At 36.1% G+C, this 21,794-nt stretch overlaps 1 protein-coding gene across 7 annotated transcripts in view; it reads right to left on the bottom strand.

Moving 5' to 3' along the window:
* Window positions 1-21,794, bottom strand: part of Bltp1 (bridge-like lipid transfer protein family member 1) — a 210,274-nt gene that overhangs the window by 19,646 nt on the left and 168,834 nt on the right. For 6 of the 7 annotated variants that reach the window (XM_055626230.1, XM_055626233.1, XM_055626236.1 and 3 more), the window contains 15 exons: window positions 18,713-18,966; window positions 15,601-15,816; window positions 15,221-15,401; window positions 14,265-14,463; window positions 12,314-12,475; window positions 11,686-11,825; window positions 10,283-10,484; window positions 7,660-7,860; window positions 6,802-6,981; window positions 3,016-3,153; window positions 2,076-2,333; window positions 1,462-1,612; window positions 815-972; window positions 495-687; window positions 63-280 (listed from right to left, as the gene is read on the bottom strand). In XM_055626230.1, the coding sequence (XP_055482205.1) occupies window positions 63-280; window positions 495-687; window positions 815-972; window positions 1,462-1,612; window positions 2,076-2,333; window positions 3,016-3,153; window positions 6,802-6,981; window positions 7,660-7,860; window positions 10,283-10,484; window positions 11,686-11,825; window positions 12,314-12,475; window positions 14,265-14,463; window positions 15,221-15,401; window positions 15,601-15,816; window positions 18,713-18,966 (2,851 nt within the window). The remainder of the gene's footprint in view (window positions 1-62; window positions 281-494; window positions 688-814; window positions 973-1,461; window positions 1,613-2,075; window positions 2,334-3,015; window positions 3,154-6,801; window positions 6,982-7,659; window positions 7,861-10,282; window positions 10,485-11,685; window positions 11,826-12,313; window positions 12,476-14,264; window positions 14,464-15,220; window positions 15,402-15,600; window positions 15,817-18,712; window positions 18,967-21,794) is intronic. The other variant, XM_055626234.1, reaches the window with a different exon arrangement.

Raw genomic sequence — 21,794 nt, 5'->3', positions numbered from 1 at the left:
CCTTAAGAATATAACACACAAGGAAGACAAAGACTATATCAATGTTGAGTTCTAATTCTTACATTGTTCTTGTGAATTTTTCTCCAGGTTGTTTGTCATTGTCTTGGGTGGAAGATAAGGAACAGGTCCCCAGGTCGACAGAGCTCGTTTACTAGTATCAAACTGTTGTGTGAAAAACTCTTGAAGCTTCATTCCTATTTTTATCAGGTCTGGTGTGGTTGACCTTGATATCATTACTTGAAAAATATCCCACTTCAAATCTCCATGCACAAAAATCTCACTAGAGCATGAAACAGAATTTGTATCGTAAACTTCAGAGAAAATAAAGTAATGCAAGAATAATTATCCCCCCTGCCCAGCCTTTTCATTTTCATTAGTTATATAATATAAAATACAACTGTAGAAAAAATGAACTCCTCCTCCTTTCCCTGAGTGTTAAAAAATGTTTAGGGCAATCACATGAAGTTTTCAGAAGGAGGCATCCTAATAAATACCTTTTATCAGTCATGCTTGAATCCAAAGCGTTATATAAGTTTACTTTCCATTCATCCTGAAGCTTAAGATCAGCATTACTGAAGATACCCATGAGGATACTTGAGCCCATGTAATCAACCCGAGATTCAGTAGAACCCATGGTAATCTGTATTTTGTGGCTGGGTTGCTGATTTGGATGTTCAGATATATGAGCTAAAATAAAAATAATAATTACTTTCCATAGAAACACTCATGTTAAAACATATCAAATTCAACTTTCTAAAACTTTTTTCCAACATGTTTGAAGATAAGCTACTGATTTGTAAAAATTCCAACATACCAACCATCTCCAAAGCATTGACATCAATCGTCCCACCAACTACTCCTCCTTTGGAATCTAATTGTGACCTTCCCAGACCAACAGACATGCTAATCTCTCGATCGCGGTTACTTCCTACAGAAAGCCGACCTTGGCTTTTCAAACCACTAGTTGTCCAACTAAAAAGAAGAAAAGGTTGTTAGATAAGTGGCTGGTAATATGAACTAAAAACAGTAGTTAAATCAGATTAAGTAGAAGATCCAATTGGACAATGAATATTTTCCTCCTTTTTGAGTCAGGACCTCACTGAGTTGTTGAAGCTGGCCTTGAATACTGCAACTCAAATGATCCTATCTCAGTCTCCTGAGTGCTGGGATACCATACCCAGCTCAACACATATTTGAACTAAAAAGTATGTGGCAGATGTTTGAATATTAAAACGAAGCTTTGTAGCTAGAAAACTATCCTCTTATAATTTTCCTTTGGGAATGTTCCATATTATTTGTATTACAGGATCCTTACAATAAGCCATTTTGGGAATAAAAAGTTTACCACTTTTTACTTATTTATTGTCTCAAAATTTCTACATTTAAAAGGTTTGACCTGATTTACAACACCATAAGAAACATTTAAAATGTTATCAGATATATTTTATCTGAATAGCTTACGTTGTATTTCCCATGACATTACTCATATTCATTTGAACGTTTAGTTGTTTCAAGTTGATAGCGAATACAACAAGTGTCTCCCATGGTGTTCCTTGCTGGCTTGCTGCTTTGTTTGATTTGTTAACAGGAGTTGATGTTTTTGAAATTGAATCTAAAGGCAGAAAACCACACACTTATTCACACAAAGCAAAGCTTATTACAAAGTAAAACCCTAGTTTCTATAATCTAAAAGGTAAACATGATATTCTTGTATGAGACTAACTATTTAATAGTAGCTACATTGCTTCTAAAACAGGAGAGATGAGGGAGCTCCGTGTGCATGGGATATATACAGCTTGAGATATAACTGCACAGATAATTCATCACACTAGGATTTTCTTCACAAAAGAGAAAACCAAAAAGTGTTTCAGTCAAATAGAAGCCTCAAAGGCAGGGAGCATTCTGAAATAGAGGCACTGGCTGGGTACCTGGCATTTCATCAAATGGATTCAGTGTGCAAACCAAGTACTGACTTTGCTCATCATACTTTAGTCTTGGTTGTACCAAAAACTTTAACATTCATATTGATACATTTAGGCATAATCACATGGACAGCACAAAAAGAACAGTGTTACCTCTTCTAGGAACCGAAGAGTCTGACACACTCCTAGATCTTATAGAAGCGGGAGACTTGAGGCTCTGTGCTGCTGTCCCTGGTGACATGGTATTATTGGTCATGTGCTCACTGAACACATTGGGTGACTGAGGCATATGGGTGAAAGAGGCTGACTGACTTGGCTGATCCCATGTCCTGCAGTATGCTTTCCTTGATGACTCAGGAGAAAGGTGCTGGTTCACCCCTTCAATGGAATCAGGTGTGCCTGGACCAGATGCTAGCATAACAGTAGAAGGCAAAACAAAATAAAAGTCACAGTTAAGAACATTAAGTGAGAAAAGTCCTTTTACCCAGACACTATTTCTAACTACATGACATATTCCTTCCACTTCTCTATTTGAATACTGGATGGCAGTAAATAATCTGTAGAGAGCAATCCAGTATTTTATTTAATTCTGGCAGAAACTGCAGCAGAAGGGAAAAAAATATTTTAGCCCTATGACAGGAGAGAGACTAGATCTCATGAGATTGTTTTACATTTTCCACTGTATCAGGCTAACTGTACTCTTCACTTCATAACCTCTTCAGCTCAACATAACAATACCTATAACAGTATCTAAGATCAAGAAAGAGATGGGGGCAAAACAGGTAGTATGTCTTCAATATTTTCCTTTTTCATGCTTTAGCTAATTAATTAATTAAACTTGCAGTTTCAAATTTACAAGGATTACAGAGTAAATTCTTAGAGAATAAAATGTTAGCAGGTAATCTTACAAAGAGTAAGGCACTGTCTGGTTCCTAGGGCTTGCTATTAGAAGGACTCGACAGACATTCTTTGAACAAATGAAAGAATTACATGGTATAGCTTACAATGTAAGTTAAAATTTATGTTATTATTAAGGATCTTGTTTTCTTTAACCCAAATTAAGAGAAATCCAATTATTACACAACAAGCTTACTTGGCAAATTTACAGTTTGGTCTCCAAGGAACAGGCGCCTTGCAATACTTCTCCTATACCAAGCTCTTGGAAATGCCAGGATTTCACTGAGTCGGCGCATATCATACTTGAATGAAGCAGACCCTATATCACAAACAGCTGATGAAGAAATAAAGTTTGTTAGAACATACTTCTAAACCTCTTAACACTTTAGTTTTCAGACATGGTGTTACAGAGCTGAATATACTTCCTGTTCTAAACCATGAAATACCAGTGATTTTATGTCTTTCTTCAAGTTATAGAAACAGTACACTCTAAGACCATTAGCTCTGTGTCCCTTTCTTGGAGAGACAGCAAATTAGGGCTCTATTATTCTCTGTCGCAGCTATCAGGGATGATCTAGAGATTAGCTATATAGTAAGCCTTCAGCTCAGCACAGGGATCATCTCAAATCGGAAAATAAGTCAACAGTATGAACTGGAATATGAGTTTGCACAAAGAATTGCAAAGCACATAGCTGTGTGGAAGGAAGAACTAACTCATTTCCCTTCGGTTCTCGGGCAGAAGCTTTCACATGAAAAGCATCCTTACGGCTGCCTTCAGGGGCTCTGTTTGGCATCATTCTCCTGCCTCCTTTGTCTTCTGTTCCTCTTCCACAGCTTCTTTATATTGGCATGCCAATGACTTCAGGGGCACAGTGCCTGAATCCATACACCGAGGCTTGGTAGCCAGCTGACCACTGCTAGGTCTATACTCACTCTCACTTCAGTTTGTTTTACAGTTATTTAAGTTAGTGGCTTCAACATTCCCCTCCAAATCATGTAAGCTCAAACCTACCTTCTGCCTTCTATTACTCTTTATGTGACCTTGGGATTTTCTTCTCTTATTCTTCAAGCTATTCCCATCTTTCCCTTTTTACTGTTATAATCAGATTTTCACTCACTATTACAGATTAAATAACCTTCTCATGCATTTTTCCCTATCTTATGTAGTACCATCAACTCTCTTTCTAAAATATCAAACTGAAGCATCATCCCATTTCTTTAAAAATCTCTAATGGCTTCTTATCACCTGAAGTATAAAAATCTGATCCCTCAGTTCAACCTGAGCCACAATATGCTCCTGGTCTATTTGATCTTTACTTTTAGCCAGGACTTCTGCTCCATCCACTCTGTACAATAAAGTGTTTAGTTAAACCTCTTGATACAGCCATAGCAGGCAAGAATGCTCCAAAGGACCCCCCCCCCATTTTTGGAACCTCTATGATAGAAAACACAAAATATAGTGTGTGGTATTTTTATTTTGTCCACATATGAGACCTTGCATTACTCATGTCTGTTCACACCAGTAACCTAGCATAGTGCCTGACAAAAGTCAACTATAAAACATAGGCTTAGAAATGGTGGGACCAAATCCCTGATCACAAGCTGTACTAGAGAGCAACAATACTAAAAACTGCATGGTACTGGCATAGAAACAGACTGGTGGATCAATGGAATCGAATAGATTTTTGACAAAGATGCCAAATCCATTCAATGGAAAAAAGACAGCATCTTCAACAAATGGTGCTGGTCTAACTGGAAGTCTACATGTAGAAAAATGCAAATAGATCTATACTTATCACCCTGCACAAAATTAAAGTCCAAGTGGATCAAAGACCTCAACATAAAACCAGACAGACTAAACTGCTTAGAAGAAAAAGTGGGGAATACCCTTGAACTCATTGGCACAGGAGACAATTTCCTGAACAGAACACCAACAGCACAGGCTCTAAGAGCAACAATCAATAAATGGGACCTCATGAAACTGAAAAGCTTCTGTAAAGCAAAGGATACTGTCCTCAAAACAAAACGACAGTCTACAGATTGGGAAAAGATCTTCACCAACCCTTTATATGACAGAGGGCTAATATCCAGTATATATAAAGAACTAAAGAAGTTAAACAGCAAAAAATCAAGTAATCCAATTAAAAAATGGGGTACAGAGCTAAACAGAGAATTCTCTGTAGAGGAATATCGAATGGCAGAGAAACACTTAAAGAAATGCTCAACCTCATTAGCCTTCAGGGAAATGCAAATCAAAACAACCCTAAGATTTCACCTTACACCCATCAGAATGGCTAAGATCAAAAACTCAAGAGACAACACATGCTGGAGAGGTTGTAGAGAAAGGGGAACCCTCCTCTACTGCTGGTGGGAATGTAAACTTGTACAACCACTCTGGAAATCAATCTGGCGCTTTCTCAGACAACTAGGAATAGTGCTTCCTCAAGATCCAGCTATACCACTCCTAGGCATATATCCAAAAGATTCTCAAGTACACAATAAGGATATTTGTTCAACCATGTTTGTAGCAGCATTATTTGTAATAGCCAGAAACTGGAAATAGACCAGATGCCCCTCAGTGGAGGAATGGATGCACAAATTGTCGTATATCTACACAATGGAATATTACTCAGCAATAAAAAACAAGGAAATCATGAAATTTGCAGGTAAATGGTGAGATCTGGAAAAGATCATCCTGTGTTCAGATGTAGCCCATGGTAGTTCATTATCCAAGTGGGTTCCCTAGTAAGGGAAACAGGGATTGTCTCTGACATGAACTCAATGGTTGGCTCTTTGACTCCCCCCCGCCCCCGGAGTGGGAAGCAGCCTTGCCAGGTCACAGAGGAGGACACTGCAGCCAGTCCTGATGAGACCTGATAAGCTATGGTCAGGTGAAAGGGGAGGAGGACCTCCCCTATCAGTGGACTTGGAGAGGGGCAGGGAGGAGATGAGGGAGGGAGGGTGTGATTGTGAGGGAATGAGGGAAGAGGCTACAGCTGGGATACAAAGTAAATAAACTGTAATTAATATAAAAAATTTAATAAAAAAACATAGGTTTAGGATATTTGTTAACTGATTATCATGTTAAGGAAACATGCTATATTAGTGAAACTGATTATTACAAAAGTTTTCACTTAGTATCCTAAATTCCCAAGATGATTATATGCATTAATTTTAAGTATTCAAGTTATAATGCAAAGAGAAAAAAATGACTGGCCTAAGACCTAATTATATAAAGTAGAACTTTTATTAAGGCTACTCATTCCATTTTTAGTGTTGCAAATATCTCCAACTAAAAACACATTTACAAATTTTATGGATTCATAACTACAAAGAGGCAAAAAAAAAAAAGAATTTTTGTTCTTTAATTTAGCATGTTTGTGCCCTTGAATATACCTACCTAAAAACATTTCTAACACTAGTAGCCTGAGTTGAGAGTCTTGTAGGCTGGGCTGAAATTCTTTCCTTTATCACTACACTTAATGTTTAGTGTACTTAATATTTAAGCACTATTTAAAATAGAGGTTATTCCTAAAACCTGTACTCAGACATAGCTCATGGAAGCTTGGAATCCAAGTGGGTTTCTCTAGTGAGGGGAACAGGGACTGTTTCTGACATGAACTCAGTGGAGGGCTCTTTGACGTTCTCCCCACCCCCTGGGGGAGGAGCAATCTTGCCAGGCCACAGAAGAGGACATTGCAGCTAGTCCTGATGAGACCTGGGGTGAGATGGAAAGGGAGGAGGACCTCCCTATCAGTGGACTTGGAAAGGGGCAGGGAGGAGATGAGGGAGGGAGGGTGGAATAGGGAGGGAATGAAGGAGGGGGCTACAGCTGGGATACAAAGTAAATAACCTGTAATTAATATAAAAATAAAAATTATATTAAAAATAGATATTATTGTTTAAAACAGTAATATCTTAATTTAAAACCTATGAAATACCAGGTTTACTGTTGAACTAAAATACCAGATATATTGGTTACCAGATATATTGATTAATGTAGTGTCCATTTTGCTTGCAGACTTGCTTACAGACTGACTTTCAAAAAATGAGGCACCCCCTGAGCGCCTTATCCGAGACAAGCTCACTTTTACAAACTCAAGGTTTATACTTAGTGAGTCTTTTCGACCAGTGACTGAAGTAGGTTCTTCATCCACATTCCCTGAAAAAAAAAAAACAAGAAAAATGCCCACATGTATGCACATGTAAATACAGATGTGTATGTATGCATACAACTAGTTAATGAAAATTATCCAGTATACTGTAACATGTCACCAATCAAAAGTAGTTAAATTAGGAATAATTTAGACAGAATACTCTAAAGAGCATTTGCATTTCACACAGTGGTTTAGGTATGTTGAAGCCCATATAAATAAGTTGCAATTTTGACAAACTCACTTGTATGACTGTAAGAAATATTCAGTAGTGAAACCTGAACTTTAAAATACAGATTTAGTTTTATTAAATGATGGTTTAATAATCTTATTTAAAATTACCAAGCATAACCTACATACTTTAAATTTTTACTTTTTATGGATTATAATTTTATACAAAGCGATTTGAAAGTATATTTAAATATGTAGTATAAGAAAACTCTTCTATCTTTGTATACTAAGCTATACATATTGTTTAACAAGCATTGAGTTTTAAATCCTTGTATAATCAGTTTATCTGAATTTCTTGTTCAAGTTTTTACTTATAAAATAGGGATAAAATAGGTATTATCAAAGTGAAAAAAATACAGGGTTCTGATGTTGGTCTATACCCACTATTTAAGGTAATGTGGTCTAAGAAAAGAAAGCTTAAAAATTTAACAAAAGACAGAAATGAGAAAATATACCTAGTCCTCCTGATCCAGATGTGAGACCAGAGACAGTAGATTTCTGTTTCCCTGCACCATAGGGGTGAAACACATATAGGGAAAAGTCAGACATGCAGGCAGTGAAGCTCAGGCCAGATGAGCTGCTGCTGGAGCCAGTCAGATCTGACTGACTGCTGCTGTGTCGACTTCGGCCAAGTGGACTGCCTAATCCTGATGAACCTGTAAGTAAGAGACATCCGAACATCACCACACACCAAGAAGTCGACAAGCACTAACACACTATTTCTCAAAAAGCCAAACATAACCAGGCACGGCTGCGCCCACCTGTGATCACAGCATTCAGGGAGTCAGAGGCAGGCGGATCTTTGTGAGTTTGAGGTCAGCCTGGTCTAAAAAATGAGTCCAGGACAGCCAAGGCTACACAGAGAAACCCTGTCTCAAAAAAAACAAAAAGAAAAAGCCAAACATAAGGCTAAAAATATGAATTCAAGATAACTGCACAAAAACCAAGACCTAACCCCTGAGTGATTACTTCCAAATCTGAAGGCTGATTTCCCTTCAACAGGTTCCATGCTTCTCTTGAAACTGTAGTTCAGGATTCCATTCACATATTTTGCATTTTAGGTCAAATAATTCTTTTTGAAAAGGCCTTTCCGGATATTTGCACACCGTTTCTGGCTTCCCCATCAGTATCTAGTCAGAGCCCCTCGGTTGTTGAAGGCATCTGCAGCCCTTGGTTAAGAATCTCTGTTTTAATGACATTTCAATTCTACTGTCAATTCCCACTCAAACTAGCCAATATTGCTCTTATTTATATTTGTATTTTTATATGACTTATGGGCAAAGAGCTTTCAGTTAGGAAGGAGTGCTAGAAATCAAGAAATCCCCAACTGTACTTTACAGTAAGAACTTTCATGAAACAAATGAGGTAGACAGCAAAATTCACCATTTTAGAAAACACAAGTGCTACTTTGTATATAAAATTTTGATAAGGATAGATCTTCGTAATAGCATCTCTTATTTTCTATTTGCAAAACCCATTGTTCCTAAATTGCATAATTCAACATGACACAAAGCATTCAAAAGCACACAGATTCATGATTTGTTAGTATTCTTATCATAGTGCTTCTAGTGGCATGCAAGCTAAAACTACAATGCAAATTACTGTTGAACTAAAAATATAAAAGGGACTCATTCTACTAGTATATGAAATATACTTACAACTCTGCTCTACTATATATTTTTTTCTAAAAATGTCACACATCTCTAATATTTTGCTTTTGTTTATTTTACCTTTCTACTGAACTTATTTATTTATTTATTTTATTTATTATATTTTAAAAATTATTACTATCATTTATTATAATTTATTCAATTTGTATCCTGGCTGTGGCCTCTTCCCTTATCTCCTCCTAATCTCATCCTTCCTCCCTCTTCTCCCCCTCCTCTAGTCCACTGATAGGGGAGGTCCTCCTCCCCTTCTATTTGACCCTAGGTCTCATCAGGACTGGCTGGTTGCATTGTCTTCCTCTGTGGCCTGGCAAGGCTGCACCCTCCAAGGGGGAGGTGACTAGAGAATCAGACACTGAATTCATGCCAGAGAAAGCCCCTGCTTCCCTTACTAGGGAACCCACTTGGAGACTGAGTCTATGGGCTACATCTGAGCCGGGGTTTTAGGTCCTCTTGATGCACTGTCCTTGGTTGGGATATCATTCTCTTCAGGGACCCCACGGCTCAGTTTTTATGCCTCTGTCGGTCTCCTTTCGGAACTCTTGTGCCCTCCAGCTCTATCTCCCTCATCATTCATAAGATTCCCTGCACTCTGCCTGAAGTTTGGCTATGAGTCTCAGCATCTGCTTTGAAACCTCAATCAGTAGTCTTGCAGAGGCTGTCTGTGGTAGGCTCCTGTCCTGTTCCCTGTCGTCTTTTGCTTCTGATGTCTATCGTGTTTGCCTTTCTGAATGAAGATTAAGCATCTTTGCTAAGGTATTCCTTATTGTTTAGCTTCTTTAGGAGTATAGATTTTAGTATGTTTATCCTATATTATATGTTTAATATCCACTTATGAGTGAGTATATACCATGTGTGTCTTTTTGCTTCTGGGTTACCTCACTCAAGATGATCTTTTCTAGATCCAACCATTTGCCTGCAAATTTCATGACTTCCTTGTTTTTAAAAGCTGAGTAGTATTCCATCTTAGACCCACTGAAGTGACAACACATGCTGGAAAGGATGGGGAGAAAAGGAACACATGCTGGTGGGAATGTAAACTCGTACAACCACTTTGGAAATCAATCTGGCGTTTTCTTAGAAAATTAGGAATAGTGCTACCTCAAGGAATAGTACCACTCCTAGGCATACATCCAAAATATGCTCAAGTATACAAGAACATTTGCTCAACCATGTTTGTAGCAGCTCAATTCATAACAGCCAGAAGCTAGAAACAACCTAGGTGTCCCTCAATGGAGGAATGGATACAGAAACTGTATTCCATATTTACATAATGGAATACTACTCAACTTTTAAAAACAAGGAAATCACAAAATTTGTTTTTCTAAATCTATCTAAAATATACATGAATAACTATTTGGCATTTATTTAAACATAGTACTTTGAACCAGATGACTTAACATTTCTGTACCTGGCATTCCAGCTTTGCTGGCAGAGGTTTTTGCTGTACTCTGAGGAGCACTACCACCAGGGGATAAGGTCTCTGCAGGGTATGTAGTCCCCAAAGTCTCCAGTTCTCCTCGGTTTGAAGAAAACACTAAGTCCAGAGACGGTAGCTTCAGCATGCATTCTACTCTTGAGACTGGCAAACAGCTAAATTTGATCTGTGAAGGCTAAAGTGTAGAAAGCAGGGGAAAAAGATTTCTAGGAACTTCATAGTTAAAAATTCATATTAGATTCGAACATAATTTTATATAATTTCATTTTTACATACATATACCAAATGTATTATATTTAATCACCTGATATTTAGAAATAATTAAATTTAATGTCATAACTTATAAAAACAGAAGGATGACATATGAACCAAAATACATTAACAGAATGGCACAATCTTTATGAAACTAAATATTCTAGGTATAAAGGAATACCCTGCTCTCAGCGGCTCTAGGGCAGTAGGATTATTGCAAGTTCAAGGCCAACCTAGAGTATATGCCAGCCTGGGCTACAGAGTTGAGATCTTGACTATAACAAGCTAAGTATTTGAAGACCCACTGACATTTGGAAAATGCAGAACCTTAAACATATTTGTGTCCATACTATTTTTGCTAATAATCAAACCTTTTAAATCAAGTAATCCCATGCTACAACACTGAAAAAACTGCTGTGTTAGTAACAAAGGTTTTCACAAACCTTCAAGTACTTAGTATGTTTTCAACAAACCTCTAACATAAGCTAGTAAAAAACGTCAGAGTATCAGACTAAAGATCTTTTGGCCAAACTGTTACTAAAGAAGTCCATGCAACAGATGATATCAGCATTTTTCTTTTTCTTACAGATTGATTTTAAAATTTTAACTGAGTGGTAATCTGAATTTGAAGTCTGGATACAGGTATCTTTCTAACCCTCTTTAATAAATACATTAAATCAAAAGATAATATATATTCCTGAAGGTGTACTGATAAGACTGCATTAAAGAATAAAATATTTTAAAACTACGTAACTTTTAATAAACTCCGTAAAAGGTACCATAGTATCTTACTTATGTTGTAAATCTGTCCAGAGAATGCAATGGTGAGAGCAAAGGGTACCACACTTAATAGAGATAAAATGTTTTCAAATGCTTTAATTTATATATTTTAATTTTGTTTCATAAGAGATTGAAAACCAAAAATGGAAAACTCCTAATCTATGAAACTGCTCAGAACAGCAAATATATACACACCTTTTTACATATATTTCCTAGGATTTAGCAAACTTCTAAGCCATTGTAGACATATCAGTCATGAGATTATCACTCAGAAATTTTGAAGGGAAATAATGTTGAAATTTCAAAAAAAATATTTTTCTTTATGAAGAAATGAGACACATCACCTGAACTCGCACATAAACCACAACATCTACAGGAAAGGAAGAGTAAGCAGACGTCGAAGATGACACTAGGGATGTTGTTGATTCCTCCATAGGATCTGGGATTTCAAAGTGTCCCATATCTTCATCTTGTGAGCTGACCGCTGTTAAAATATTTAGGTTCAAGTTTTAAACCATATCAAGGGCAAATCATTGGAAGATCCCTATCTCTAACTAGTACTGATATAAGATGTATCAACACTAGAAAGTTGCTTTGAAGTTTGTCAGTCTACATATCCTTGCCTACTGAAAAATCATGTTCATTTTCCAAATTAAATCCTCCCATCATATCACATGCTAAAAACAAGAAACAGCACTTATGCTTTTTCCACAAACTGATTCCAAGGCAAGAAACACATTACCCTATGACATACAATCATTAATGATTTTACTATCTAGCTGTATCCTTGAAAAAAATAATCATATAGCTTTACTACAGCTTGGGTTCTTTACCTACAAAAAGGAATGAGATGACCTTTCTGGTTCTTCTCCAGTTTTATAATGTGTTTTATATAACAGTGTACAATAGCACTAAGAAATTCTTCTATGAAACAAAATCTAAAGTTAGAATGCTTATGTGGAGAATGCTTACCTGTATAATTCCTTTCAATTGGAGTAATTGGGATAGTTTCCAGAGCCTTTTCCAGAAAGTCCAACAGACAAGGACTAATAACCATTTCTTCTGGTAATGACTGAAGTGCTACCCAGGCATATAGCTTGGCTGTTTTTACTCCTCCACTTCCTTTTCCTTTGGCTAGAATATTGACAAATGTTATATATTGAGTGTAATTCAATAAACTCTTCCCCCAAAATAGGGCAAGTTAAAGAGAAATTAGAATTGTATGACAGCTTAATTAAGTGAAATACTTTACCTAAGACTATAAAACAGTAAAAATAGGATGACAAAAATGATACATTAATGTGAGACTACAAATACCATGAATGTTTATAATACTCTGTTTATTTTTACTTGTACTAGGTTATACATTATTTCAATTTTACACTTTTAAAAAATTTTCTAATGTTTTTGAAAAAATATTTATTTATTAAAATTTACTGACTTTGTATCCCTGCTGTAGGCCCCTCCCTCATCTTCTCCCCCTATGCCCCTCCCATAGTCTACTGATAGAGGAGGTCCTCCTCCCCTACTATCTGACCCTAGCCTATCAGGTCTACGGTTGGTGTTAGTCCACTTGTTCACTTAAAACTAGCAAATCCCAACTAATATGATTTAGAGGGAAGTGAATACAAAAATCATTGCTTTTGGATTTCTTGTGCTTAGTATGTACACACTGACAATACTTCTCTACATAGCATGCCATGTCTCTTTCATTCTTTCTAATCAAGCATTTCTTCTTCATAAAATGCATAAAAATACTTAACAAAGTCTTAGCTAACTTTGTCTTTGATCTCCAATTTAAACATTAGTTATATAAATATAATAAATGCCCCAAATCTACAAGCCCTAACTTTCTCCATTTATAAAATGGAATGTTCGTATCTGCCTCATTATTAATGGATCTAGCAAGGTTTTGTCGATTGAAAAGTGATAAACACTAGGCATCATCATGATTCTTTATTGACTACTTTCAACGGTTTATGTAACAAATGAAATTTCTAGATGAAACTTCTTCAATAATTCTTGCCTAGCCCTAACAGTCACTATGTTAGAAATTCTACGTGTGAATGTGTTTATGCATGTGTAAAGTATCATTCATGTGCTATGATATTAATTTCTAATGGCTTCCACAGATCCATGTTGGCTTTTGAGCCCTAGTTCCTGTCCTCAATGGTCTGTATAATCTGTAAGAAACTGTAAATGCAGAACTCTGTGACTTTTAAAGCTAAGCTATTACCCTATGCAAGTTCTGTCAGCTTTTCTTTTGATTATTCCACCCAAGGAATATTAATTGCAATATCATAAAAATACTCCCAACCCAGTGGTGATGTTCACATGGGGTGGAACTGGGATACCAGTTTCCCAGTAACATGACTAGAACATGATGGAGTATCTTTCTCGTGTCTAGTCAAGTATTCAGGTAACCTAGCCAGCATCTTGACTTCAGTCTCCTGAAAGACTGAGTTGAGATTTATCAAACCAAACAACTCTTGATACACACACACACACACACACACACATATATATTTTTTCAATCAAGAGGCACTGTGCTTAAGGCTGTGGGTTTGGGTAACAGGTTGTGTTACAACAGATAATAATTGCAGTTAATATCAATGTATTCATGTATGTGTAAATTTGATCCCTAGCTGATTATAGCTCTTAAACTTAAACAACATGAACTACCCTTTGGTAAATATACATTGTTCAAAAAGTGTGGTTTATTTATTAAGAATATCTAATGTAATAAAAATTTTAAGAGTCTAAAATAGTTGTCTTGTACTTTCACATATGGATTTGAGATAGTCATTACTGACAAGTCTATGTCATTTCTTAAACATAGGAATTAAAAAGTCTCTACAAAGTAAGCAGAATAACTAGAAATCAAGAAATACATGACAGAAATACAGTGTAGCCTCTTAAATACCTGAGGGAATAGGTGGGGGTTGGGGAGGAAGTAAGGTGTTAGTCTTGCTCTGGACAGTGCAAGGTAAAGGAGAAGAAGGAGATGCTGCGTTATCTTTCATACCATACAGCTTGGACTCTTTGGAGAGTGTTCTAGGCAAGGAAGATCCTCTGGAGGCATTAGGTGATTCAGTCTTTAGTGTCTTAGAATTGTAATGCAACTGTATTTTAAAAAATCAAAATAAAAAGTTTGAGATGAGGAAATAGCATGACATGTGGAAAATATAGTTCAGGAAATACTGGTTCAGGAGCCTAAAGGTTTAGCTCCAGCTTTATTAATTAGCTGTACGGTTGTGGAAACTACTTGACTTTTTCATTTCTAAAATTAAAGAGCTTAATCCAAATCATTTTTAAAGTCCTTTTTTTGCTTAATGGTTTAAGATTAGACAATTTTAGAAATAAAAAATCATTGCTTAATGAAATTATACTAGACAGATAATGAATAAATGGTAAGCCACAATTTAGACACTCTCATGTTTATAGTAAGGCTACATTAGATAAACCAGAAAGTTCCATTCTCTATAAATTACTTTATAAATCATAGTTCCAGGTCATCTGAGAGCACATAGAGATGAGGCAACCAATTCAGAGGTTAAAGCTAACCAAAGATGTCTTGGCCACAGTAATGCCTATGAAGGCCAACTGAATCCAGACATGGCTGAGAGGAAATCAGAATATTAAATATGTATGTAATTAAAAAAATATACATGCATGATTTTTACCATGTATAGAACATATGGTAAATATAAAATTTAATATCTATATTTAACATATGCACATTATGAAACATGTTTATGGGTGTACATCTTATAATAAAAAAATTTAAATATGTATATAAATAAAATAAAATAAGCAAAAAAAAATCTGGTAGAAAACAAACACTTAGTCTAGTCTTATTCTAGACAATTAGATTTTTACCTTTACATCTACTCCAGGAATGTAAAATACTGTTGTTTCTAAGTCACTGGTCTTTGTCTGCAGAGAAGATGGGACTTTCTTGCCAGTCATTAAATGTGTGGTAGAAGCATAATTCGTTTGAAATTTTTTCTTTTTTGAAGGAGAATCTTGATCTAAACTCCTAGAGCTTCGATCATAACTCCTATAGAACAAAAAAGGAGGGGGAGGTAAATTTATTAAAAAAAAAAAACAACCCAAAAAAACAAAAACACTTACTTTTCTTTTGTTTCAGAGCAAACTTTTATTTATGTAGTAAATTTGCAGTTTTGGACTGGGGAAAGTTTTTGATAATTCATGATATAAACAGTATTTCTAACTAACTTTTCCAGCCAGTCTTTTACCTTCTTAAACTTATATCATCATGCTCCTGCAGAAGGGTGGTTGGGTGAAGGACACATTTTCCACTGTCAATTTCAACCCGTATATCAAGTTCAAAGTCAATATTTCTCTCAGTAGCTGTGCCACTAAGATTTCGGTTGACTGGTGTTGTAGGCCAGCGTTCAGTAAGAAGCTGATGAACAGCAGCGAAGCCTGTTGCTTTCTTCCGAGCGGTATGTCTGCAGAAAATAAGGAATCATTCATTATAGTAAACTGAAGTCTATTTAGTGACCTATTTCCCAATGTTAAATGAGTAATAGTCTGTAAAGAAATTTTAGTTTTTAATAAACTCATTGAAATTATTCAGCTAGCTAATACTAAGGTTTTTCCAAAGTTTAATAGAGTCACATACTGTCCAACAATTATAGCACTAAGTGGCTTCAAGAAGAAATTTGAAGCATCTCATTCAAGGAACTTAATGGCTCACCTAAAAGCCCTAGGAAAAAAAAAGAAGCACACAGACCCACGAGGAGTAGACGGCTGGAAATAGTCAAACTCAGGGTTGAAATCAATAAATTAGAAACAAACAAAACAATTTAAAGAATCAATGAAACCAAGAGCTGGTTCTTTGAGAAAATCAACAAGATAGACAAACCCTTAGCCAAACTAACTAAAAGGCAGAGAGACACTATCCAAATCAACAAAATCAGAAATGAAAAGGGGGCATAACTACAAACACTGAGGAAATCCAAACAATCATTAGGTCTTACTTCAAAAGCCTACTCCACAAAATTTGAAAATCTAAATGAAATGGACAATTTTCTTGATCAATTCCACTTACCAAAGCTGAATCAAGACCAGTAAATCAATTAAATAGTTCTATATCCCCTAAGGAAATAGAAGCTGTCATCAAAAGTCTCCCATCCAAAAAAAGCCCAGGGCCAGATGGTTTCAGTGCAGAATTCTACCAGACCTTCAAAGAAGAGCTAACACCAATACTCTTCAAACTATTCCACAAAATGGAAACAGAAGGAACACTTACCAAATTCATTCTATAAAGCCATAGCCACCTTGGTACCTAAACCTCACAAAGACTCAACAAAGAAAGAGAATTTCAGGCCAATTTCCCTCATGAACTTTGATGCAAAAATACTCAACAAAATACTTGCAAACTGAATACAAGAACACATCAAAGATATCATCCACTATGACCAAGTATGCTTCATCCCAGGTATGCAGGAGTGGTTTAATAAATATAAACAAACTGAAGGAGAAAAACCACATGATAATATCCTTAGATGTTGAAAAAGCATTTGACACAGCCCAACACCCATTCATGTTTAAAGTCTTGGAGAGATCAGGAATACAAGGCACATACCTAAACATAGTAAAGGCAATATACAGCAAGCCTATACCCAACATCAAATTCAATGGAGAGAAACTTAAAGCAATCCCACTGAAATCAGGGAGAAGGAGAGGCTGCCCACTCTCGCCATATCTCTTCAACATAGTTCTTGAAGTCCTTGCTAGAGCAAAGCGATCTACAGATTCAATGCAATTCCCATCAAATTATCAACAATTCCTTACAGACCTTGAGAGAAAAATTCTCAATTTCATATGGAATAAAAAGAAGCCCAGAATTGCTAAAACAATCCTCTACAATAAAAGATCTTCTGGAAGCATCTCCATCACTGATCTCAAGCTGTACTAAAGAGCAACAGTAGTAAAAACTGCACAGTAGTGGCATAGAAACCAACTGGTGAATCAATGGAATCGAATAGAAGACCCTGAAATAAACCCACACACTTATGGACACCTGAGTTTTGACAAAGATGCCAAAACCATAGAATGGAAAAAAGATAGCATCTTCAACAAATGGTACTGATCTAACTGGATGTCTAACATGTAGAAAAATGCAAATAGATCCATATTTATCACCCTGTACAAAACTAAAGTCCAAGTGGATCAAAGACCTCATCATAAAACCAGACACATTAAATCAGTTAGAACTTATTGGCACAGGAGACAACTTCCTGAACAGAACACCAACAGCACAGGCTCTCAGATAACAATCAATAAATGGGACCTCATGGAACAGAAAAGCAAAGGACACTGTAAAGCAAAGGACACTGTCACCAGAACAAAACAACTGCCTTAGGGGGGGAGCTACAGGTGGGATGCAAAGGGAATAAACTGTAATTAATAAAAATAAAATATTATTAAAAAAGCATATTTGAATTATCATTCTTCTTTGAAGGTTATTGGAAGCTATATTCCAGTAAGTGAAAGAACAGGCTAAAATATGCTAATATGAAAGACTCCAAAACAAGTGTTTTCACTCTGGAGAAAGGGGGCAAGAATCCTCTCAGCTTCTAAGAAGACTACAGATAGCAACAGTGGAAACACTTAATCTTATTGTCCTAGTTGCAGTGAATCAGGCATTAGAAGTGGGTGAATTTTAAAGGTCCTTCTAGCTCCTCATGAGGGCACATTCTCAGTAAGACTTCATACTTATACACCTTTTATTTCATTATTACTAAATCATCTCATTTCTTTCATGAGTTGAAATCTTCATTCACTGTTACATACTTCCCCCATTAGTCACTATTTTTTTCAACTATATGATACTTTTCATTGTCTCCTTTCATTTTTATTAAGCCCATGCATGAGGAATATTGCTCTGTCCTTTATTGTAACTTATAACCACACTTCCATTTCTGTTTTATTGACATTTTAAACAAACCCATTCATATTAAGAAAACAGCACCATAAAGTTAAATCACATTAGAAATTATGAACAGGTATCACAGTATTATTCAAAAGATTAACACTTTTTGCTAACTTATTGTTAGTATTATGATTTTATATTTTTGAAACAGAGTCATCGCCGGCTAACTCTGGAGTAGAGCTTAGTATGTAGTCCAGGCCCTTAAATTCCTGATCCTTTTGCCTCCATCTCTGAATTCAGGAGTTTAAAGTCCTCATGGACGACATAGCAAGCTCTACTCTAAATATACTATTATAGACATGTGACATCATGCTTGGCTTGTTAAATGTAGGCTAGATAAGATGCCTTCGGCTCACTTCTCAATGCTGACTTGCCACCTAAAGATCTTAAAATAAAAGGCTACTCACGAGGGTTTCCTGTAAATATAAAATCTTTCCCTTTCACGGTCTTCATCTTTTTCATCCTTCTCGGAGTCTTCACTGGTAGAAGACAGACTGTCGTCCCTTCGGCCATCTTCTGATTGGAGAGGAACACCTGGTGAAAAGCTTCCTGGGGTTTTGGGAGAGCTGAACACTGAACATGGTCCTTCACTATGTGCTGAGTAATGTGATGGACCTTCAATAGTTACTGACAAAAGATCCAGTTCTGTCTCCTCTGGAAACTGATTACAGAAACAGAAAATATAAATCAGGTTTGTTTTTCAAGTTCTTTCCCAAATAAAAAGAGAAAAACTAAAAATAGGAAAGATTTAAGTCTAAACATTTTAGAATCTCTGGGCTGAAATTTCCTCACTGAACTGAAAGGAAGGTCAGACTCATGAACATATGAAATGACACGCCAAGGAAAAAAACAGGTCAAATCACAGAGAAAGTCACCACTGACACTTGAAAAATCACAGTAAAATTTTACTTTATAGGAAGCATATTTAATTAGTGCACACACAACAGAAGCAGATTACGTGTAAAGAAAGAAACAATCAAATATAAATCAGAATGGGAGAATAACTCATGATGAGCACAGTGACTGTTAGTAAAGGTATTTTTAGAGGAACTTTTGTGAACAAATCTTTAAAACTGAACTGTCATGGGTTGATGGGAAATGTGTAAACATTTGAGAAATAAAACATGTATCAACTACTCAAACTTATGGAAGGCCATGGTTTCTTTTCCTTACTTTTCCTTTCTCCCCTCCATACCCGAGACAGGGTTCCTTTGTGTAGCTCTGACTTTCTTAGACCTAACTCTGTAGACCCAGCTGATCTCAAACTCAAAAAAATCTGCCTTCCTCTGCCTCCCAAGTGCTGGTTAAGAGTGTGTGCTACCACTGCTGGGCAAGCCATAGCTTTTACATGTGAAAACCTTACTATGAAACTGATCTGTTTCCCAGCTGAATAGTGCTACTCTACTGTTATCTGAAAATGATTAGCCCTGATAAAGTGCAACTAGCAAGATAATGTTAAATCATTATGAAAAAGTAGTAGATGCTACTTTAAGGGTCATATTAAAACTATACAATTAAAATGTCAAACATTTGTAGAAATCAGTTACTCCTCACTTATAAAGATAAATGTGTTAGTGAGTAAATAATTTTTAGAACATTTTCAACTTTTAAAGTTGATAAATTTCTGTAGAAGACAATCTCTTTGCTTGATATTTTATATGAAATCATACCTTCAAAATCTATTTTCTAATTTATAATTGCCAAATATAATATCCTAACTCATGTTATCTAACTTAAGATTTATATATATATATATAATATATATATATATATACACACTATATCCTATATATAATATATATATATATTATAATAGGACTTTAAAAATAGGACTTGAATTATTTTCAAATATTTTTAAACTAATTGTATGTGTATGTGTGTATGTATGTGTGTGGAGATGTGTGGCTGTGTCACAATGCACATTTGGAGGTTAGAGAACACTTGATGGAGATGGCTTTCTTTATTTTTCTTTTTTATTATTATTTTTTATTATTAATTACACTTCATTCATTTTGTATCCCCCCATAAGCCCCTCCCTCCTCCCCTCCCAAACCCACCCTTCCTCCCCTTTCTGCATGCATGCCCCTCCCCAAGTCCACTGATAGGAGAGGTCTTCCTCTCCTTCTTTCTGCTCTTAGACTATCAGTTTTCATCAGAAGTGGCTGCATTGTCATCTTCTGTGGCCTGGTAAGGCTGCGCCCCCCTCAGGGGGAGGTGATCAAAGGGCAGGCTTTCTAGTAACTGAACTAAGTTGACAAGTTTGGTAGCAAGCACCTTTACTGAAACATCTAGCTGGATCACTAAAATATTGATATCATTAAGAATGCTCTGATTATACCTGCATATGTAAATTAGTGGTTGCACACTTGTTTGTCATGTGTGAGGCCTTGGGTTCAATCCTCAGTACCAAACAAACAAACAAACAAACAAAACCCAAAAGTCATTTAACTAGAAAATCCATTTAAATTTATATACATGCATTTCCAAGTTTCTTTTTCCTCTTTTGAAAAAAGGTAAATCTTTGTCAAACTTACTATATCATTCATTTAAAAATGTTAATTTCCTTTTATGTGAATGTGCCTAAGCATATGTATATGCGGCACATGTGTGCAGGAGCCTACAGAGGTCAGAAGAGGGTATCAGATTCTCTCCATTATAACAGGCTCCACTAGATGGATATAAAGCACCGTCAAGTCCTTTCAGTTTTAAGCAGTGGCTAGCAGTTCTCTGGCGAATAAATTTGTTAGTACATTCATGAAAGTTTAGGGCTAAGCATAGTGGGTTATTTAATGCCAGTTTGGATCTTGACTGTCATGTGGGAGTGAGGCACCATGTGGGTGCTGGAAGCTAAACTCAGGTCTTCAAGAGCAGCAAGTGCTCTTAACTGCTGAGCCATGCCCCCAGAACTACATTCTAATTGCTTTGAGACCAAATACAGATTGACTAAACACAGTATAATTATGGGGTGTATATTGAAACTCAAGTCTGAAAGAATAAAGACAAGAAAACATATGAAGTGATCACCAGTTTTCTTTTTCTTAACTAAAATAGGCAAGATTAGAATCTGGTGTTGCATGTATGATACACAAACACACACACACAAACACACACACACACACACACACACACTAGTGTCAGGTATATATATGTTTAGTTTAATGATGCATAAAATTTGGCTTAAAATGTTAATTATATTAGTAAGAATTATGCAGTACATTTTCACACTGTTCTGAACATAACTACAATTTTTCTAATGGATCTTTTTTGTGCTAGAGATCAAATTAAGGATTTTATGCATGACAGCAATTATTCTACTAGTTAATAATATCCCTAGTCGTGTTTTTATTTACTGATAGGGTCTCACTAGATTGCTCAGGCTGAGAACAGTAGTAGCACATGACTGTAATCTCAGTATTTGGAGGCAGAGGAGGAGGATCAAGAATTCAAGGCAATTTTCAGTGACATATTGAGTTTAAAGACAGCCTAGAC

This window comes from Psammomys obesus, unplaced genomic scaffold (genome assembly GCF_907164565.1).
Source record: "Psammomys obesus unplaced genomic scaffold, mPsaObe1.curated_primary_1811, whole genome shotgun sequence".
NCBI lineage: Eukaryota > Metazoa > Chordata > Mammalia > Rodentia > Muridae > Psammomys > Psammomys obesus.
The sequence above is the reverse complement of the archived record's forward strand: the minus strand, read 5'-3'. Positions and strand labels throughout refer to the sequence as shown.